The sequence below is a fragment of the Amblyraja radiata genome, chromosome 25 (genome assembly GCF_010909765.2).
Source record: "Amblyraja radiata isolate CabotCenter1 chromosome 25, sAmbRad1.1.pri, whole genome shotgun sequence".
Classification (NCBI taxonomy): domain Eukaryota; kingdom Metazoa; phylum Chordata; class Chondrichthyes; order Rajiformes; family Rajidae; genus Amblyraja; species Amblyraja radiata.
In genome coordinates this window covers 35,629,532-35,650,045 of record NC_045980.1, presented here as the reverse complement: position 1 = coordinate 35,650,045, position 20,514 = coordinate 35,629,532, and the positions used below count along the sequence as shown (strand labels likewise).

At 44.7% G+C, this 20,514-nt stretch overlaps 2 protein-coding genes across 6 annotated transcripts in view; both read right to left on the bottom strand.

Moving 5' to 3' along the window:
- scarb1 (scavenger receptor class B member 1) overlaps window positions 1–8,628 on the bottom strand; it is a 40,162-nt gene extending 31,534 nt beyond the window's left edge. For 2 of the 5 annotated variants that reach the window (XM_033043865.1, XM_033043864.1), the window contains exons 1-3: window positions 8,464–8,603; window positions 6,346–6,521; window positions 5,373–5,533 (exon numbers count right to left, since the gene is read on the bottom strand). In XM_033043865.1, the coding sequence (XP_032899756.1) occupies window positions 5,373–5,533; window positions 6,346–6,357 (173 nt within the window). In that variant the 5' untranslated portion in view covers window positions 6,358–6,521; window positions 8,464–8,603. Of the gene's footprint in view, window positions 1–5,372; window positions 5,534–6,345; window positions 6,522–8,463 lie in introns of all 5 variants that reach the window. The other 3 variants (XM_033043866.1, XM_033043863.1, XM_033043862.1) reach the window with 2 other exon arrangements.
- Window positions 8,629–17,314: 8,686 nt separating this feature from the next.
- Window positions 17,315–19,292, bottom strand: ubc (ubiquitin C). Its single transcript, XM_033043861.1, has 2 exons — window positions 19,158–19,292; window positions 17,315–18,343 (listed from the first exon to the last, which is right to left on the bottom strand). Exon 2 carries the CDS (start codon window positions 18,338–18,340, stop codon window positions 17,420–17,422), a length of 921 nt encoding a protein of 306 aa, XP_032899752.1. The 5' UTR covers window positions 18,341–18,343; window positions 19,158–19,292; the 3' UTR covers window positions 17,315–17,419.
- Between the last annotated feature and the right edge of the window lie 1,222 nt (window positions 19,293–20,514).

Here is a 20,514-nt window from a genome sequence, read left to right as displayed (position 1 = left end):
AAAGGGAAAAGGGCAAAGTGAGTACGAGGAACAGCCTCCTACGTATGCTGGAAAACTCGTCGTGGGGTACAAATGCATTAACACTGCGATTAACTGCTCTTGCACTGTGCTACTCTGCTGCAGAGTATGCTTGTCCTTTATGGGAGAGATCATCTCATGCGAAGAAAGTTGATGCCGCCCTTAATGACAGCTGCAGATGTATCACTGGCTGCCTGAAACCAACGGATGTGGATAGCTTGCACCGGGAGAAATTTAGAATTCAGAGGAGAACAAAGGGGTTAATTAAGAGGAAAAAAGAGCACGAGAGAAAGCTTGCGGGTAATATAAAAACTGACTGGGAAAATTTCTATTGGTATGTAAAAAGGAAAAGATTAGCAAAGATGCATGTGGGTCCCTTATAGTCAGAGACAGGTGAATTTATATTGGGAAACAAGGAAATGGCAGAACAGTTAAATGAGTACCATGGTTCTGTCTTCACTGAAGAAGACACAAACAATCCCCCGCAAATACTAGGAGACCGAGTATCCTGAGGGAGGGAGGGAGGGAGGAACTGATGGGAATCCACATTCGTTAGAAAATGGTGTTAGGTAAACTTTTGGAACTGAAAGCAGATAAATCCCCAGGGCAGATGGTCTGCATCCCAAAGTACTTGAAAGAGTTAATCGCTATTAGCTAGAATTACCTTGCATGATGGGATACTTGACCATTTCAGTATTCTTGCTTAATTGCTTATGTAGCTTTAAAATTACTGATAGGAGGAAATATACTGCTAACTCATGTAGCTGAAAAATGAAATACTGCTGGTGCCTCGTATGGTGGTAACTGATAACCGATAACTGAAATACTGCAGACTCGTGTAGATGTGAGCAAAACTTGCAATCCTTGGAAAAAAAACACAGAACAGAATATGCCTGGGTTAACTTAACCACAGATACCGATGAGAACTTAACCACAGATACCGATGAGAACTTAACCACAGATACCGATGAGAACTTAACCACAGATACCGATGGTATTTCGGTCACAGTCACCGAGGTCGACGTCAGAAAATCCTCAGAGGGGTGAACCCTCGGAAAGCTCCTGGACCTGATGGTATACCCGGTCGTATTCTAAAAACCTGTGCGGACCAACTGGCTGGAGTTTTTACGGACATTTTCAACCTCTCACTTCTGAGGTGACGTGCCTCAATGACTATCGACCAGTGGCACTAACGTCTGTGGTGATGAAATGCTTTGAGAGGCTGATCACGGAGCAAATCAACTCATACTCAACAAAAATCTGGACCCACTGCAGTTCGCTTACCACCACAACAGATCAACCGTGGATGCGATCTCGCTGGCTCTCCACTCCGCTCTAGACCACTTGGACAACAAAAACTCATATGTCAGGCTGTTATTCATTGTCTACAGCTCGGCATTTAATACAATCATCCCCTCCAAGCTGATTACCAAGCTCTCAGACTTTAGATCCTCGACTTCCTCATTCACAGACCACAGTCTGTTCGTATTGGTGGAAATGTGTCAGCCTCGATAATAATCAGCAAGGGAGCACCTCAAGGATGCGTGCTCAGTCCCCTGCTGTACTCACTCTATACTCATGACTGCGTAGCCAGTCATAGTGCAAACTCCATCATCAAGTTCACCAACGACTCCACTGTTGTGGGACGTATCACTGATGGAGACGAGTCAGCATATAGAAGTGAGATCGACCGATTGACCAAATGGTGACAGCACAATAACCTGGCTCTCAACACCAGCAAAACCAAGGAACTGATTGTGGACTTTGGAAGGGGTAGGATCGGGACACCCAGTCCCGTTTATAACAACGGGTCGATGGTGGAAAGGGTCAAGAGCTCCAAATTCCTGTGCGTGCATATGTCCAAAGATCTCTCCTGGTCTCAGAACACTGATGCAATTATAAAGAAAGCACATCAGCGCCTCTACTTCCTAAGAGGATTACGGAGAGTCGGCATGTCAAAGAGGACTCTCTTGAACTTCTACAGGTGCACAGTATGTGCGCATGCTGACCGGTTGCATCGTGGCTTGGTTCGACAACTTGTGCGCAGAGGAGCGGAAAAGGCTGCAAAAAGTTGTAAACACTGCCCAGTCCATCGTCGGCTCTGACCTCCCTACATCGAGGGGATCTTTCCACAGTTGCTGCCTCAAAAAGGCTGGCAGCATCATCAAGGACCCACACCATCCTGGCCACACACTCATCTCTCCGCTGCCTTCAGGTAGAAGGTATAGGAGCCTGAAATCTGCAACATCCAGGTTCAGGAATAGCTACTTCCCCACAGCCATCAGACTATTAAAATCCTGAAGGGTTTCGGCCCGAAACGTTGCCTATCCCCTTCGCTCCATAGATGCTGCTGCATCCGCTGAGTTTCACCAGCATTTTTGTGTACCTTCGATTTTCCAGCATCTGCAGTTCCTTCTTAAAAACATTATTAATTCATTCATTCATTGAGAGAAAAGTTGTTGACTCGACACCAGGTTCTCAAACTCTTTCCTGTATTCCATCTCATCATTATTTGTCATCCAGCCCACACCCACAATGGTGGTGTCGTCTGTGAAATTGTAAATTGAATTAGATTTGTACATGGCTGCAGAGTCATGGCAGGAGCAAAGAAGAGAGCCGAGAACATATTGTTGCGGAGCACCAGTGTTGAGGATTATCATAGAGGATGATTTATCCCCTATCCTCACTGATTGGGGGCTGTTGGTCAGGAAGTCGAGGATCCAGTCGTAGAGATGAGAGCTGACTCCAATTCCCGCGAGTTTGATGATGAGCTTGGATGGTGTAATGGTGTTAAAGGCAGAGCTGTAGTCTATGAATAGGAGTCTGACATATGTGTCTCTCTTATCCAAGTGTTCCAGGGATGAGCACCTTTCTATGTTATTCCCAACATGGTACACATTAAATGTATCCATTGCCTCTCTCTCTCTCTCTCCCACATCAATTGTACACAGGTGTACAAAGTCAGATTTAGGATGCCTCTCACCCTGGAACCAGTGAAGCATGGTATCACATGGGACCCTCAACCATGTTTACACCTGGTGCTGTAATTGTAAATCTCCAAAGTACAAAATACACTTTGTACAGTAAAACTCAGCCCCATGTTTTACCCACTCTATACACACGACTACGTAGCCAGACAGTGTGAACTGCATCTTCAAGTTTGTCGACAATACCACCATTGTTGGACAAATTACTGATGATGAGTCAGAGTATAGAAAGGAGATCGATCGACCGACTGACCAAAAGGTGCCAACACAATAAGGCTAAGGAACTGATTGTGGACTTTGGAAGAGGAAGATGAAGCCACACAAACCAATCTGTATCGACAGGACGATGGTGGAGATTCAAAAGCTTCAAATTCCTGGTCATGCACATCTCTGAAGATCTTTCCTGGACCCAGCACACTGATACAATATAAAGAAAGCCCATCAATACCTCCACTTGCCGAGAAGATTGCAGAGATTCGGTATGTCAGAGAGGATTCTCTTGAATCCTCCACCACGGCCTTTCATCTCCCCACCATCGTTGGGATTTACTGGAGTCTCTGCCTCAAAAAGGCAGCCACCAACATCAGAGACCCACACCACCCTGGCCACACACTCATTTCACTCCTGCCATTGGGAAAAAGATATAGGAGCCTGAAAACTGTCATGTCCAGGGACAGGAACAGCTTCTTTCCTACAGCCATCAGGCTATTAAGCACTTCAACCTCCATATAAGCTTTGAACTATAGAGACTTTGGGGCATTGGTTTTGTCTTTGCACTATATGTATATATTACAAAGTACTATGTTTACATATTCCATTGTGCTGCTATTAGACAAGAAAACCTACTTGTGCACCCTGTAACTGGTGAATTTTATCCTTTACATGATCGTATTGATTTGCAGATTCTAAAAAGTACCTAGAAGCAGTACATTTCTTACATTAAGAAATGGGAACAGTTTCTTCAACACAAAATATTTCTCACCACACTGCAGACGCTTCAGATGTTGTAGCAATTTGTCAAAATTACATTTTGATGATAATTTAAGCTATAGTGTGATCAACACAGCAAGGAATGCTTTGTCGGCATACTTATCGAGACCATCGGAACATCAAGTTCTTGGATCACACCCTTTGACTTGTAGATACATGGAGAGCATCTTTAATGCTACTTAGGGATTGGGATCCCATCTCAAATTTGTCGTTAGACAAAATTACGATAAAAGTAATCATGTTAAGGGCTTTGGTATCAGCTCAAAGAGTACAAACATTACACAAGTTAAGGATAGACAGAATGGGAATGAAAACAGAGGAAATTACATTCTATGTCTATGACCTGCTAAATTAGAGCAGACCAGGAATCTCGGGGTGTAAATTGATTTTCAGCATATCCTGCAGATCAAAGACTTTGTGTAGTTACATATTTAAAATACTACATTGAGACTACCAAACATCTTAGAGGTGTAGAATCTGGATTATTCATCAGCCATAAAAGCCACACAAAAAAGTGACAACACAAACAATTTCAAGATGGCTGAAGAAGGTGCTATTGGATGCAGGAATTGATACTGACAAATTTAAACCTCATTCCACCAGGGCGGCGGCAACATTGGCCGCCAAGGATTTGGACGTTCCAATAGACCATATCCTTGAGGCTGCAGGTTGGGAAAATGAAAGGATGTTGCACAAGTATTATCACAAAGAAATTGCAGACCCTGGTGTATTTGGTGGTACCATTTTGAATTCAGTATTAAATGTCTCTAGAGATTAAAATGGGACACATAATGTTTTACCATAAAATAAACCATTAATTAATTAAACAAGTATGATGGTTTGCATGTTATTGACTGTTTTTCACTCATAGAGTCAAGCAAAATGCAGTGATACGCCGGAACCCAATCTACGGCCTGAAATCACATAAGCTTTAAAATCTTCACGTAGTCACTCACGTGACTCCGAAGTAAAATAGTAAGATTAAACGAGAACTTACCAGTTTGAAGTTTGATCTTTATTTTATGAGGAGTTACGTCGAGGGACTACGTGCCCTCCGCTCCAACCCTAATAAGATCAAAGGTAAGTTAAGTTTGTATCACGTAGCTTACTATTATGCTTCGGAGTATATCATCTGTGATTTCACACCGCTGCTTTGAAGTTTGACGCGCATGCGCCTGGACGGCCTTCTTCACGTAGTCCCTCGATGTAACTCCTCATAAAATAAAGATCAAACTTCAAACTGGTAAGTTCTCATTTAATCTTACTATTTCATAGCACTGTTTGGGACATATGACAATAAAACACTCATGGCTCTATTGAAACTTCACAAAACAGAAATACCAAAATTTAAATTAAATAACTGATTGAGACACTTACCGGTAAATATAAGGCCCACGCTGAACCAAAACTGGTTTTTCACCACGTAGAATTTCCTGTGGATTTTTAACCTCGAAGAAGTAGAGTGACATGTAGAAGGGAACGGGAATATCACGCCACATGGTGTACGCCATACCACTTGCTGGGTCAATCTGAACATTCTACACATGACAAATATGGACATGACAAGCACAGTTGGTGCAAATATAACATTAAACATCAAATTGAATGACACCTTCTCAAAAGACATATGACCATTACAATATTTCCAAATTTTGCAGAAGCAGTTCCACCCGCCTAGTTACTTCAGCGTAGAGTTTTGCTCAAGATTCCTGCATCTGCAGCAAAGATCATAGAGCGGATCTTTGATCTCCAGCTCCTTTAACAGCCTCTTTAAAAAAAAAAATTTTAAACGCTTCAAAGGCATTTGGACTGTTTCTCAGGAAAGGCATAGTAGGATGCATGCCTAATGCAGATGGTATGGACAAGGTGTGCTGAAAGGGCCCGTTTCTGTGCTTTACTATTCTACGATTCTCTGCTGGAAGACAGTTCTTTTGCTTTCTGATCCCTCTTACATTTAACTTTAAATCTACAAATCCTTTTGCTTGACTCTTTAAAGTACGGAGAACAATACACTTCCATCTATGCACTAGTTTCTCTTGAATATGTGTCCCTACTTAGAATACTTGATTAGAATTAAAAAAGACACAAAGTGCGAGAGTAACTCAGCGGGTCAAGCAGCACCTCTGGAGAACATGAATAGACAAAGTTTTGGGTTGGGACCCCTCTTCAGAATCAGACGTCACCTATTCATCACCAATTGAGTTACTCCAGTGCTTTGTGCCTTTTTTGGAAACCAGCATCTGCAGATCCTTGTTTTTACTTCTTGATTAGTGTTAAACCTAATTTAGTAAGTTGGTGCAATGCAAATTTATAACCAGAAACTATGCAGTAGTGGGACAGGTCAATCTACCTCTGTAAGCATGCAATGAAACAGAACCCGCTGGAAATATTGTCAGCGTGTGTAGTTCCGGCACCTTCTGATTTCCAACATGCAGTTTTATGGTTAGCACATGTTGCTTGAAAGCAGGGGCCTCCAAACTTTTCAATACGAGGGCCACATTATATATTTGGCACATTTTACGGGCCCTAGGAAAAAATAAAGAAGTGTCAGTTTTATAAATTTAATGTCTTTCTCTGTCTGTCTCCGTCTGTCTGTCTCTCGGTCTCTGTTTGTCTTTCTCTCCGTCTCACTCTCTCTCTGTACGTCTCTCTGTGTCTATTTCTCTCTCTCTCTCTCTTTCTTTGTCAATCTCTCGCTCTCTCTCTCTCTCTGTATCTCTCATATTATTCCATACTAATGCCACGCAACGCCTTCTGGGGTACAAGCAGTGAACGTCAGGTAAGCACTTACTATGGCTGCCAGTACAGCGGGCCCGTCTTCTGTCCCAGCATCCGGACTCCACGCTGACTGGTTTCCACACTCACGGACCCTGGGACGTCTGTCCACCGCGGCCGGTGTTTGGCTGCTGAAATGCGGTGGCGGGGCTACAGACAGCCCGGCACGGGGTGGAGGTCGAGGTCCAGGGTGTGCATCACCCCGGTGTGGGTGTCGGGGTCCGGTACAGCGCGGCCAGTGACTCTGGGTGGGCGGAGGGAACAGACTGTCCCCAACTCTGCTGCTGCTGACAGGGACATTGACGGGTTTATGGCCCCGTGTGTCCGCTGCCCGGAGCCGTGGCCCCGCTACACCTGGCCCCATGTGTGTGGGCACTGTCGACCCACAGTGCGGCCGCACAGGGGGAGACGGGGAGGAGGGCGGCCGTGGTTGGATAGCGCTGACCGGGGGGGAGGGAGAGGAGTGGCGGCTGTCCCGAGTGATCTGCTGCTTCGGCTGCTTACACCTTGGTGCTCGGGTTCAGAGCGCTCAGTCTCCCTTCAGCCCTGGGTGGTCGTGGGCCAGGGCTTGTTCTCAATCCGCCGGCACGCTGCTCTTTCGCAAGTCGGTGCGCAGCAGTGATTTTAGAGGTTTTCTCTCACGCTTACCCCCATTTCCTCATTTTTTTGCAGTGCAAAAATTGACCATTTTGGCGTTTTTTTAACAAGTAAGTAGGTACGTGTTTTGTGTGTTACTAGTGTATGCCGGAAGCTGCCTTGTACTCCAGAAGGATTGAGCTACTCCGTGCATCACGCCCTTCTCTCCATAGATGCTGCCTCACCCGCCGAGTTTCTCCAGCTTTCTTTGTAAACCCAAGTAGGGAGTTGTCTGACAGGCATTTACTGAACTAATGCTTATGCACTTCCCAGAGACTAAAGAGCAAATGCACCAAATCCCTCAAACAGCTTTAAAGTAGGGCACTAATTCCAATAAGTAGGTTACTAATTCCAAGAACACTGAAGCCATTCTCTCAAGGCGTGAATAGGATGTTACTGGAAGCTTTGATGCTGGAGACCAACTGTTATTTTTATCCCATTGGAGGATCAAAGCATGGGTGAATATAATGCAGGAGTGTTGTGGAGTAAACAGGAGTTATTAGTGCCAGCATATTCAGCCTCAGGCAAACCAATATTTTTTTTATTAACATGAATACATCTTTCAGCTCAATTACATACAAACCATGCATGCCAGCCCAAATTATTCAAAGACTGACTACACTACATGCCGGGAGTCACATCAACAATAGCAAATTAAACTTGAAGTGACTCAAGAGCAAAATTAATATTCCTATTCTTGGTTTCTTGGTCCTCCAGAAATATTCCAAGTGGAATTTAAATTGGAGCTGGCGGAGGGTGGACTTAAGCAAAAGAGGGTTCTTGGAGAAAAATAGCTACCTTAAATTTAGTTGCGTCTGGTTGGGTAACTATAGTAGGGTGAAGACCAAAGATTATAGAGGAGCTTTGGTGAAGACTATGGGCCTCAAGTAGCAAAAACCGAAAGCAAGTGTCGGAGTTAAATCTGGCTGACCAGTTGAAACGTCGAAACCAAATCGTGGGGAGCTTAATATTTAGTTGTTGCGCCTAAAGTTGAATAGGAGGAGAATTAACATCTAAAATTAAGATGCGCTCAGAGAAACGCAACGGCAAAACTCACCGCTTTCACTTGCCGATGCATGATGGCCGGAAAGACCAGCAGCAACACGGTGCCGGCCACGACCAGCAGCGCTCCAGCCACGGCCAGTGTCCACGCGCGGACCCTCATCCTCCAAACTCCAACTGCTGTGGCTCGCGCCGCCCAACCGCCGGCTGTCACCCGGGGGGAGGAGTCACCCGGGGGAGGAGTCACGCGCGGGGAGGGGTCACCGGGGAGGAGCCATGCGGGGGAGGAGTCACGAGTTGAGAGGGATCCCGGGGGGGGGGGGAGTAGTCATGCGGGGGGTGGCGTCACTGGGGAGCAAGCTCCTCTATAATCTTGTTCAAAAGGGAACTGCAGATGCTGGAATATCGAAGGTACACAAAATTGCTGGAGAAACTCAGCGGGCGCAGCAGCATCTATGGAGCGAAGGAAATAGGCAACGTTTCGGGCCGAAACCCTTCTTCAGACTGAAGAATCCTCTATAATCTTTGCTGGGGAGCCTAGACCAGATCTCGGTCTCTCTCCTACCGGCCTTGCTTCTTGCCCATCGCTGGCTCCATCCTCCCAGTCTCTGGTTTTCAGGGGACAAGCAGTGCTTGTACCTGGAGCCAATATTCCATGCAGTGTCTGTGACCTATACAATCACATTAGTGCAAGAAGACTTGAGTGCTGAATGTTGTAAAGGCAACATACCCATTTTCCAAATCCGTGTTCAACCTGCGGATGAACCTTTGGTGATTTGTGACAAAGGAGACCCAGATTCTTTTAAACACCAACATCTTTCAGCGTTTCATTATTTATATATATTTTTTAAACCCCATAAGAGACATGGAGGGAGATCACAGTTAGCTGCAAAGAAAGAGGGCTATAATAGTGGAGATATTAATTGTCCAAATATCAACTGGGAATTCAATTGTGCTAAAGGCTTGCATGATTGTGTTACAGTGTTCAAGACAATTTTCTCCATCAGCATGTAGATGGCCCAACTGGAGAAGGAGCAAATTCTGGCCTCCTCTTGGGAAATATGTTAGGGCATGTGATGGTACCATCATACTGATCATGATTTTTTAAATATGTTTATGATTTTTATGGTCTATTAGTTGCTTTTAAATTGGGGCAAGGCTAATTTTGATGGAATTGGACAGGAACTTTCAGAAGTTGATTGGAGAGGGTTATTTACAGGCAAAGGGACATTAGGCAAATAGGAGGCTTTTAAATATGAGTTCAGGCCAGGAATGTTTCTGCGCGAGTGAAGGGTAAGGCTGGCTGGAGTAGGTGATTTCTGGATGACAATAGGTATTGATGCTCTGGTCAAGAAAGATGAGGCACGTCAAATCTAGGCAACCAAGATCAAATGCATCTCTTACAGTTTAGAGGGTGCAGGAGTACACTTAAATGGGAAATTAGGAGGGAACAGATATCTTTGGTAGATAAGGTAAAGAAGAATTCAAAGGGATTCTGCAAGTACATTAAGAGCAAGTTATTAGGCAGAGAATACAGCCCCAAAATGATTCGCACTTAAGAGTATGGTGTTTAGTTTTGGTCACCCTGTCATAGGAAGGATGCCATTGAGCTGGAATGTGTGCAGAGAAAATTTACAAGGATTTTGCCAGGACTTGAACGGCTGAGAAATAGGGAGAAGTGAGGCAGGTAAGGACTTATTCCTTGGAGTGCAGGAGGCTGAACGGTGATATTTAAAGGAGTATAAAATATTGAGAGGAATAGTTAAAATGCAATCTTTTACCCAGGTTAGGGACAAGATGTAATATAAACCTGAAGGGCAATTTCTTCCACTCAGAGGCTGGTGGATGTATGGAATGAACTGCCAGAGGAGGTAGTTGAGGCACATACTATAACAGCATTTCAAAGATACATGGATAGGAAGGTTCAGAGGGATAAGGGTTAAACACAAGCACATGGGACTGGCTTTGTTGTGACACGAACGAGTTAGGCTGAAGGGCCTGTTTCTGTGCTGTGTGACTCTATAACAAGTTCATGTACACGTGGAGCCACAGGAGATAAGCGAGGTGTTGAATGATTATTTATCACCAGTATTTACTTTGGAGAAGGACATGGATGCTAATTGGAGAAGGACATGGAAGTTAATTGTGACGTCTTGAAGACAGTCCATATTACAGAGGCAATAGAAACATAGAAAATAGGTGCAGGAGTAAGACACCAATTAGATAAATGCCGAGCTAGATATGGGAAGATTGCATTATATAGAACTAGATGGTATGTTTGTATGAATATTGAATTATCTCCAGATAACTAATCAATGTAATGTTTTTTCTTTTTTTAATTTGTTAAGTGAACCACACGGTTTTATTCCAATTTTTTAATTTATTTACTTCTTTTTTCCCCTCCTATCTACTTTATTATTTTATTTTGATTGCTGTTTTTCTTATTTTGTTTTAATTATGGTGATGGTGTTGCACTGTTTTGTATATCTATATTACTAAATCTCTGTTCTTGACCACTTTTGGCCTTCTGTGCTGCGATTTCCGAGAGAACGCCGCCACTTACGGCCGTCATTTTTGGCCACCTCGCTCAGAGCCCCCCTCCGCCGCATGTGTGCCGAGGATTTTTCCCGTCGATGAAAAATGACAGAGATTAGATTAGATTATTTAATGACCACACAGTCAAGCTGGTGGAATTCAGGTTCAGTACAGGATGTTACAAGGTAGGCTGATTCCCGTCAAACATAATATAAAACACAACATCATACAATATACAGTACATGCATGGGGAGGATATGTGCTGTTATCATAGTGTGTTCAGAATTCAGATTGCGTGTGGGTAAAAACTGTTTTTAAATCGAGATGTCTTGGCGGACAGTGAGCTGTAGCACCTTCCTGATGGCAGCAGGTGGAAGATGTGGTGAGCTGGGTGGGAGGGATCAGAGATGATTTTCTTCACCCTTGACACAGACCGTTTGTGATGGAGTGATTCTATTGATGGAAGGGGAGTGCTGATGATTTTGGATGCTTTGTTAACTATGCGTTGTAATTTATTACGGGAGTGAGTGTCTAAACTGCTGAACCAGACTAATTGATGAAGTGAGCATGCTTTGGATGATGGCTGTGTAGAATTTGATTAGGAGGTGTTTCCTTACTCTAAACTTCTTGAGCTGGCGGAGGAAGAAGAGTCTTTGGTTGGCTTTTTTGTAGATGTGATTTGAATTGATTTTCCATTTGAGGTTATTGCTTATGTGAGTGCCAAGAAATTTGTATGAGTCAGTGGTGGATATGGGTTCGCCTGAGATGAGTAGGGGGGTCTTGGGTTGTGCCTTACGTCTGAAATCAATGATGAGTTCGTGTGTTTTTGATGTGTTGAGTAAGAGGTTATTATCTGTGCACCAAGTGACTGCTTTGTGTGTTTGAGTGCGGTATTCTGTTTCATTATTGTTCGAGATGAGACCTATGATGGTTGTGTCATCTGCGTATTTATAAATTTTAACTGAACTATGCTGGGATGTGAATTGGTTTGTGTAGAGTGAGAATAACCAGGGAGACAAGACGCAGCCCTGAGGGGCTCCTGTGCTGAGGTGCAGGGGGTGAGATATTGTGTTATGTATCTTCACCCTCTGTTGTCTGTTCCAAAGGAAGCTGTAGATCCAGTGACAGATGCAGGGGTCGATGTTCATGTCCGTTAATTTATGGAAGAGTTTAACCGGGTTGATGGAGTTAAATGCCGAACTGAAGTCCATGAACAGGATGCGGGCGTACGTGTTGGCGGTTTCCAGGTGTTGCAGAGTGTGATGAATGGCCAGATTGACTGTGTCTTCCACTGACCTATTGGCTCTGTATGCGAATTGGTGTGGGTCCAAATTGGAGGAAGTGCTGGTTTTGAGGTGAGCAAGAATAATGCGCTCGAATGACTTCATGGCCACAGATGTAAGGGAAATCGGTCTATAGTCATTGAGGCAGGATGATGTGTTGGACTTGGGCACAGGGATGATGGTAGATTGTTTGAAGCACAATGGCACTATACATTGGCAGAGGGATGAGTTGAAGATGCCGGTGAATACAGGGGCCAGTTCTGCTGCACAGTGATGAAGCACTGCTGGGCTGATGTTGTCTGGGCCTGCAGATTTATTTTTCTTCTGTCTCCTGAAGGTAGTCCTCACCTCGGTATCCTGGATGTGGAATGGAGGTGGAGGAAGAGAGGGGGACAATGGTGGAGGGACTGGAGACTGTTCAAACCTGCCATAGAAAGTGTTCAATCTATCTGGGAGTTGATGATCATTATCTGGGATGGGGGTGGATGTCTTTTTGTAATTGGTCATTTCCTGGAGTTTTTTCCAGACAGTTCTAGTGTTGTTTGTTGATATTTCAGCCGGTCTCCTCTCCATCCACAAGTCCAACCTCCGCAGTTTTGGGGACAGAGCCTTCTCCAGGGCAGCTCCCAGGCTCTGGAACTCCCTCCCCCAACTGATCCGCAATTCCGTGTCCCTCCCCATCTTCCAGTCCCGCCTCAAGACCCATCTCTTCACCTCTGCCTATCCTTAGCCCCACGTCCCCGTCCCTTTTCATCTGTGCATTAATTGCCTCATGCTGTGTTTTGTATTGAATTCTGTCTTTACTTTGTGTACTAGTCATGTCTCTACTATTTATTTCATTCCCCTTACATGTTTTTCCTATACATGCTCAATTTTTGTAAGGTGTCCTTGAGACTCTTGAAAGGCGCCCATAAATAAAATGTATTATTATTCTCTCTGCTGCCCCCGCTGGAGGGAGGGAGAGGGACTATAAAACCAGGAAGTAGTGTGCCTCAATCAGTCTCTGCAAGTGGTGTGCCTCAATCAGTCTCTGCAAGTGGTGTGCCTCAATCAGAGCTCTGAATAACACTGAACAAATGTCTCCACAGCTGTGAGTACCCATAATGTGTTTGAAAATGAAAATATGGTTAGTTTGAGGAAAAAAGCACTGCCTGCAAATGGTTGTTTGAAGTAAAAGGCACCCTCTCTCTCTCTCCCTCTTTCTCTCCCCCCGTCTCTCTCCTTCTCTCTCTCCCCATCACCCCCCCTCTCCCGCCCCCTCCTCTCCTCTTCCCCCCCCCCTCTCTCCTCCTCCTCTCCTCAACCACCCCCCTCACCTCTCTCCCCCCCTCCTCTCTTTTTCTCCCTCTCCTCCCCTCCCCCAAACCCCCCTCCCCTCCACACACCCCTACCCCCTTGAGCATTCAGGATGTATTGAAAGTGCATAGTGGCCCAACTACTTGTCCCATCCGTGGAAGATTCTATGGTTCTCACATTGTTTCATGAGATTTGAGATGGCCAAACTAGTCATCCTTGATTTTCAAGGACTGCCTAATATGAGAACCGAAATAGCACACTTAATTGTGGAACGGTCTCTTGACTTATTTTTCAAATCTTGCATGTTCTATCTTTTATTCTCAACATCACTGGCAAAATAAAACACTCATCATGCAATATTTTATGTTCATGACCTGAATGACTTGTTCAATTATTTTAGACAGCAGGTAAGTCAGTTACAATATGTCTGGATCTACACGAGGGCCAGGCAAGAATGAGAGGCTGTCTCCCTGAGGAATATTAGTAACCTAGCTAAGTTTTTAAATAATCTGATGATTGCCAACATCTTTACTGATGAAAGTCCAGATTATAAATAACATTTCATATCATTTTATTTTAAAAGCCTTCTTCCATTTTTCCTAACAAGAACATTTCCCCCATATAACTCAGCCACATCCTTTCAGACATTGTGCATATTGCCCATTTAAGTCTCATCCTCCCATATATGTGCTGATAAAAATTAAAAAAAATCAGTAACATCTCCTGGCACTGACCATTAACACAGGTGCTCAGCCCCCTGCAATATTTTCTTTCCACCCTGTCTAAGCACAGCCCCAGGTCATCTATAAATTCAGATGACATTGGTTAGTTAAATTACAAGGGTATTTTGTCACGTGTGCCAATAAGGTACAGTGAGGCTATTTACCATACAGCCATACTAAAAAAGGCAACAAGGCACACTGCATAAAAGCTAACAATAGCATCCACCACAGCAGATTCCCCAGATTCCTCAGTGATGGAAGGCAATAAAGTCTAACCTTCCTTACTCTTTATTCTCTCGCGGGCGGGCCAGTCGAACCAGTCCGGGCGATCTAACCGCCGCGTCCGAAGCTGGTCCCTCACCAGGGACAGCGAGCTCCACTATGTTAAGTCCCGGAGCTGGAGCTCCCAAAGTTGATCCCCTGCAAGAGGCCGCCAGCTCCTCGATATTAAGCTGCAACGCGGACGGAGATACATGTGAAGAATTTTTTATTTTTTTTAAATCGCAACTTCGTCAAGGAAAGGTTTTAAAAAGTTCCCCCCCCCCCACACAATACAAAGCTAAAGAACACTCAAACATACATTTAACACACACTAGAAACCAACTATGAAGAAAACTACTAGACAGACTGTTGGCGAGTCAGCCACTGCAGCACCACCCCATGACTCCTATGTACAGGTGGTGATTAATCTGCTGGAATGGTGTCACAACTACCTTTCAATGCAACAAAGCCAAGGAGTTCACCATTTACTTCAAGGGAACCCAGAACACATCAGTTTTTGTTGATGGGATTGGATGGAAAGTTGAACGTTTTAAATTCCTCGGCAATAATATCACAGATCACTACATTGCATAGGCATAATTCCAAAGGTGTGCTAGTACCTCCAGTTTCTCACAAGCTTAGATTCAGCAAGCTTGGCTCAAATGGACGCATCCATTGGTGTGGATGATACACTGTAGGAAGTATCTTGACTGGTTACATCATGGTATGGTGATTCCAATGGACATGGATGCAAGGGGCTACAGAGTGATGGACTCATCCTGGTTCATCAAGGGCATGGCAGTTTCATATTTTCTTTGGATTCTACCCTACAATTTGATCCCACAGCAGATCCCAGTCCATGGCTTTCTAGTCTAGTCTAGATCTAAGCACGTCCCATTTGCCTGCATTTGACCCATTTCAGTTTCAGCCTGTCCAGAGACAGTTAATAGTATCCAGGTTATTTGTGGCAGAGATTGGGGATGGTAATCCTGACTCTTACAAGAATTTGTGGTGAGACCACACCTGGTGTACTGTGTGCAATTTTGGTCTCCTAATTTGAGGAAGGACATTATTCCTATTGAGGGAGTGCAGTGCAGATTTACCAGGTTAATTCCCAGGATGGCAGGACTGACGTATGAAAGAATGGATCTACTGGGCTTGTATTCGCTGGAATTTGCAGGAGGTGATCTTATAGTAAAATAAAATTCTGAGAGGATTAGACAGGGTAGATGCAGGAAAAATGTTCCCAATATTGGGAGAGTCCAGAACCAGGAGGTCAGTTTAAGAATAAGGGGTAGGCCATTTAGGACTGAGATGAGGAAAAACATTTTCGCCCCGAGTTGTGAATCCGTGGAATTCTCTGCCACAAAAGGCAGTTGAGGCCAATTCACTGGATGTTTTCAAGAGTTAGATTTAGCTCTTAGGGCTAAGGGAATCTAGGGATATGGGGAAAAAGCTGGAAAAGGGTACTGATTTTGGATGATCAGCCATGATCATATGGAATGGCGGTGCTGACTCGAAGGGCCAAGTGGCCTACTCCTACGCCTATTTTCTATGTTTCTTTTTCATGGACCATAACCCTTACACAAGCCAGGTATTTAAAACTGATTAGTCTAAAGCAGGCTCCCCGTCTCTACCCTGAGCACTGCTGACAAGGGGGGACTCCCCACATCTATCCTGAGCATAGCTCCCAATGACTACGGCAATCAAGTCGTTTACCACATTAACCCTTTACCCACCAGTGGAGTTGTTGTCTGGGGGGACAATAAATGTCCTCTGTTGACTAATTGCTATTTGCTCAAAGTGGCTACTTGCATTTCCTTATGTCAGAGAAGACCATAAGACATCTGAGCAGAATTAGGCCAAAATTCTCCCATCGAGTCTACTTTGCCATTCAATTATGGCTGATCCCTTTCCCTCTCAACCCCATTCTCCTGCCTTCTCCCCATAACCTTTGACGCCCATATTAAACAAAAACCCGTCACCTTAAAAACACCAAATAACTTGCCCTCCTGTGTGTAGCAATGAATTCCGGATTCACCACCCTCTGGCCAAAGAAATTCCTCCCCATCTCCTTTCCAAAGGTACGTCCTTTTATTCTGAGCTCTGATCCTACTCTCCCATGTATGGAAACATCTTTTTAGTTTTAGATTAGGGATATAGTGTGGCAACAGGTCCTTCGGCCAGTCTGAAGAAGGATCGTGACTAGAGTCACCCATCGTACTGCACAAGTCTCATCCAACAAGCAATATCACCCATATTGTTTGATTTGTTCCATCTTGAAACGTACGTTTCTAGCATTAACAAACTGTCTGAAAAATCAAAGCAATTGTCATAGTGTTAAAAGCAATTGCTTTTGGAAATGGAAATGTATTTAAAGTTAGGGTCCAAACCAGACATGGATCTGATGAATTGGAAATTTCAAAGCAAAATAAAATAGGGCTGGTTCCAGTTAGACATGGCCAATAATGACACTTATGCCATATACTCAGGTCTTCAATCCATTGCTCCCAATAACACTGCAGTCCAACCCCTTCAACAGCATAGCAACAATCTGATGGCCACTGACCCAGTCATATTGAGGCAAATTAGAACCACTGGCTGCTTAAAAAAAAGAGTAGAAATACCAAGTTCAGTAGAAAGCGCAAAAATAAATTTATTAAACTGATTTGTATTGCAAGAAGATGAAGTCCCAACCCTATCCAATAGCACTATTTTGTATGATGATTTAATTTTCAATTAGCTCTTCCTTAGTTTTCCTTTAATATGCCTACTTCACTAACCATTCAAAGAACTTGCAACCATACAATAAGCTTGCAACAATTTTATTTTGAATGACATGGGAAGACACTTTAATCAACATTTTACGCTAGAGGCAAGAATACTACCCACAAAAAAAAGCCAATTACAACAGTTAACAATTGCCCCCCCTCAAACGAAGAACCAAGTGCAGGGTAGATTCTTTCTGGATGTTGTAGTCTGATAGGGTGCGACCATCTTCTAACTGTTTTCCTGCAAAGATCAGACGCTGCTGATCAGGTGGGATTCCTTCTTTATCTTGAATCTTGGCCTTGACATTTTCAATGGTGTCACTGGGCTCCACTTCCAGGGTGATGGTCTTGCCAGTTAAGGTTTTCACAAAGATCTGCATGCCTCCCCTCAGACGCAGCACTAAGTGCAGGGTAGATTCTTTCTGGATGTTGTAGTCGGATAGGGTACGACCATCCTCCAACTGTTTTCCTGCAAAGATCAAACGTTGCTGATCAGGTGGGATTCCTTCTTTGTCTTGAATCTTGGCCTTGACATTCTCAATGGTGTCACTGGGCTCCACTTCCAGGGTGATGGTCTTGCCGGTCAAGGTTTTCACAAAGATCTGCATGCCTCCCCTCAGCCGCAACACTAAGTGCAGGGTAGATTCTTTCTGGATGTTGTAGTCAGAAAGGGTACGGCCATCTTCCAGTTGCTTGCCTGCAAAGATCAAACGTTGCTGATCAGGTGGGATTCCTTCTTTATCTTGAATCTTGGCCTTTACATTCTCAATGGTGTCACTGGGCTCCACTTCCAGGGTGATGGTCTTGCCGGTCAAGGTTTTCACAAAGATCTGCATGCCTCCCCTCAGCCGCAACACTAAGTGCAGGGTAGATTCTTTCTGGATGTTGTAGTCAGACAGAGTGCGTCCTTCTTCCAATTGCTTGCCTGCAAAGATCAAACGCTGCTGGTCCGGTGGGATTCCTTCCTTATCCTGAATCTTGGCCTTGACATTTTCAATGGTATCACTGGGCTCAACCTCAAGGGTGATGGTCTTGCCGGTCAGGGTTTTAACAAAGATCTGCATGCTCTGCAAAACAAGATAAACAGTTACTACCCAACCAGCAGAGTATAGTAAAATCTGTTAACTTGGTTCATAATTTGATAGTTCTGTTGGGTAACCTCAATAGTTCACGATAAACAGATGGTTAACTTTACCCTTGAGCACCATCTACCCCGGGAACACCCAGCAAGGCTTTACTGAAGGTTTCACGTGGCTACCCACAACCGCATTCGACTACATAAAGAGATGAACCTGCAGCTTTTAATGGCGACTCACCAACTAAACGATCAGAGTTAATGTGGGGCGGGGCGGAGGGAGGCGGGGCCAAGGCGACGCCACGTCAACAAATCCCGCCCATTGTGACGCATGGCGCGGCTCATGTAGTCGGCGTCGCCCCGCCCCCCCGGGGCCAAACACCGCGAGACGTTCCCGCCCAACACCAACCGCTGCGTCACGGCCAGCCGCCATCTTAGCGGCTTGTTGTCCTCCATCACCGCAGTCGCGGCTCGGACACCCAACATAACGCCACCGCGTCTAACACCGCACCACGCACAAGTATCCAGCACCACATAGCCCGTGGTGTAAAGCGGCGGGACAGCAGCGTCCGCGGACACACGGAGCGGGCCCTTCACACGGCGTCTGACGGTTCCGCAGTCGCTAATCGTTCGCCGAGCTGCTCTCGCCCGGATTACAGCACCATCTACTAACATCCAGATCCAATGCTTGTTCATTTGACAGGAGATGTCTACACATTTCCCTTTGCACGTACCGCGCCAACTTGAACAAAGTGAATATTTACTGGCCTAGCAGCCCAGATAACACACGCGATGACTTCACTTACCGCTGTCTTCCTGCACAGTTCAGCTCCTCCGCCGCAAATGGCGCCCCGTCCGCACGCACCCGCTTTTATAGTGCGCGCCTCCTCCGCCGCAGTGCCCGGCACTGTTTCCAGCGCACTACAAGGAGCCAACGGTATCGTACTGAGCTTTGTGAAGACGAGCTGTGGTTTGTGTCTATTGCTAAGACAGTCCTAATGAAAGTTGGTCAGCATTCAAGTCTTGTATGTCTGTCTTGTGTGTTGGTGTTTGAGGTACATGTAGGAAGCCGTATGAGATGCGCGAGGACTGAAGTGCTGCGGTCGCGTATTCCAAAAGTGGTGACGAGACGCGGCCGTGGGGGAGAGGGGGGGCAATATGTGGGCGAGAGGGGATATGGTGTATTATTCATGACAACTCTTCGGTCAGAAAATAGTACTGTCACTATTAAAGCAACTTCACTTACTGCTAACCTCAAAGAAAGTTGCCCACATTAATCCATCAAGATGGCAGTGTGTGTTCCTCTTCCCAGATACCAATGTCACATAAAAGGGAGCTCTGGCAACAAGGAACTGCAGTTGCTGGTTTACAAAAAAAGACACAAAGTGCTGGAGTAACTCAGCAAATCAGGCAGCATCTCGAGAGAACTCCCCGGTTACAACTGCACTTCTACGGTGGGACTACCTTTACTACAAGAAAATGACTCCCCATCACCATAGGTAGGTTTTAAATGTTTGCCATGTCCATAGGAATGATCAGAAAATACAGACTAGAACTCTAGTGCTCTGAAGGCAATGCTTTATTGTGCTCGAGTGAAACAAGCCCCAGATAATCCAGACAGTTTCAGTAAACAGCAGGATCTGAAGAGGCATCAAAGGGATTAACCATCGAATCAAATCCACTAATCAGTCAACCAACAACAATAAAGCCAGATAAAATCCATTGGATCAATTCACCTGTTGCTCAAATTAATGTTTGTGACTGAATGGAAGTATTTTTTTTTTAATTGGGTTTTACTTATTGCTGTCGAGAGTAACTTGGTCTAGTCCTTTATAAACATAAGAACAGAAGCAGGGGAAGATGATGTGGTCTTTAGCAGCCTATTGTTATTAAGTGTAAGAAGGAACTGCAGATGCTGGTTTAAACCAAAGATAAACACAAAAGCTGGAGTAATTCAGCAGGACAAGCAGCATCTCTGGAGAGAAGGAAAGGGTGATGTTTCAGGGTCTATGGTTATTAAGTGACCTGTTCCATTAATGTGGAATTTGGGATGACACGTTTAATTAATAGACAATAGGTGCAGGAGTAGGCCATTTGGCCCTTCGAGCCAGCACCACCATTCAGTGTGATCATGGCTGATCATCCCCAATCAGTACCCCGTTC

Excerpts from the sequence above, each read along its gene's own strand:
- ubc (XM_033043861.1), bottom strand. The coding sequence starts at position 18,340 with ATGCAGATCTTTGTTAAAACCCTGACCGGCAAGACCATCACCCTTGAG.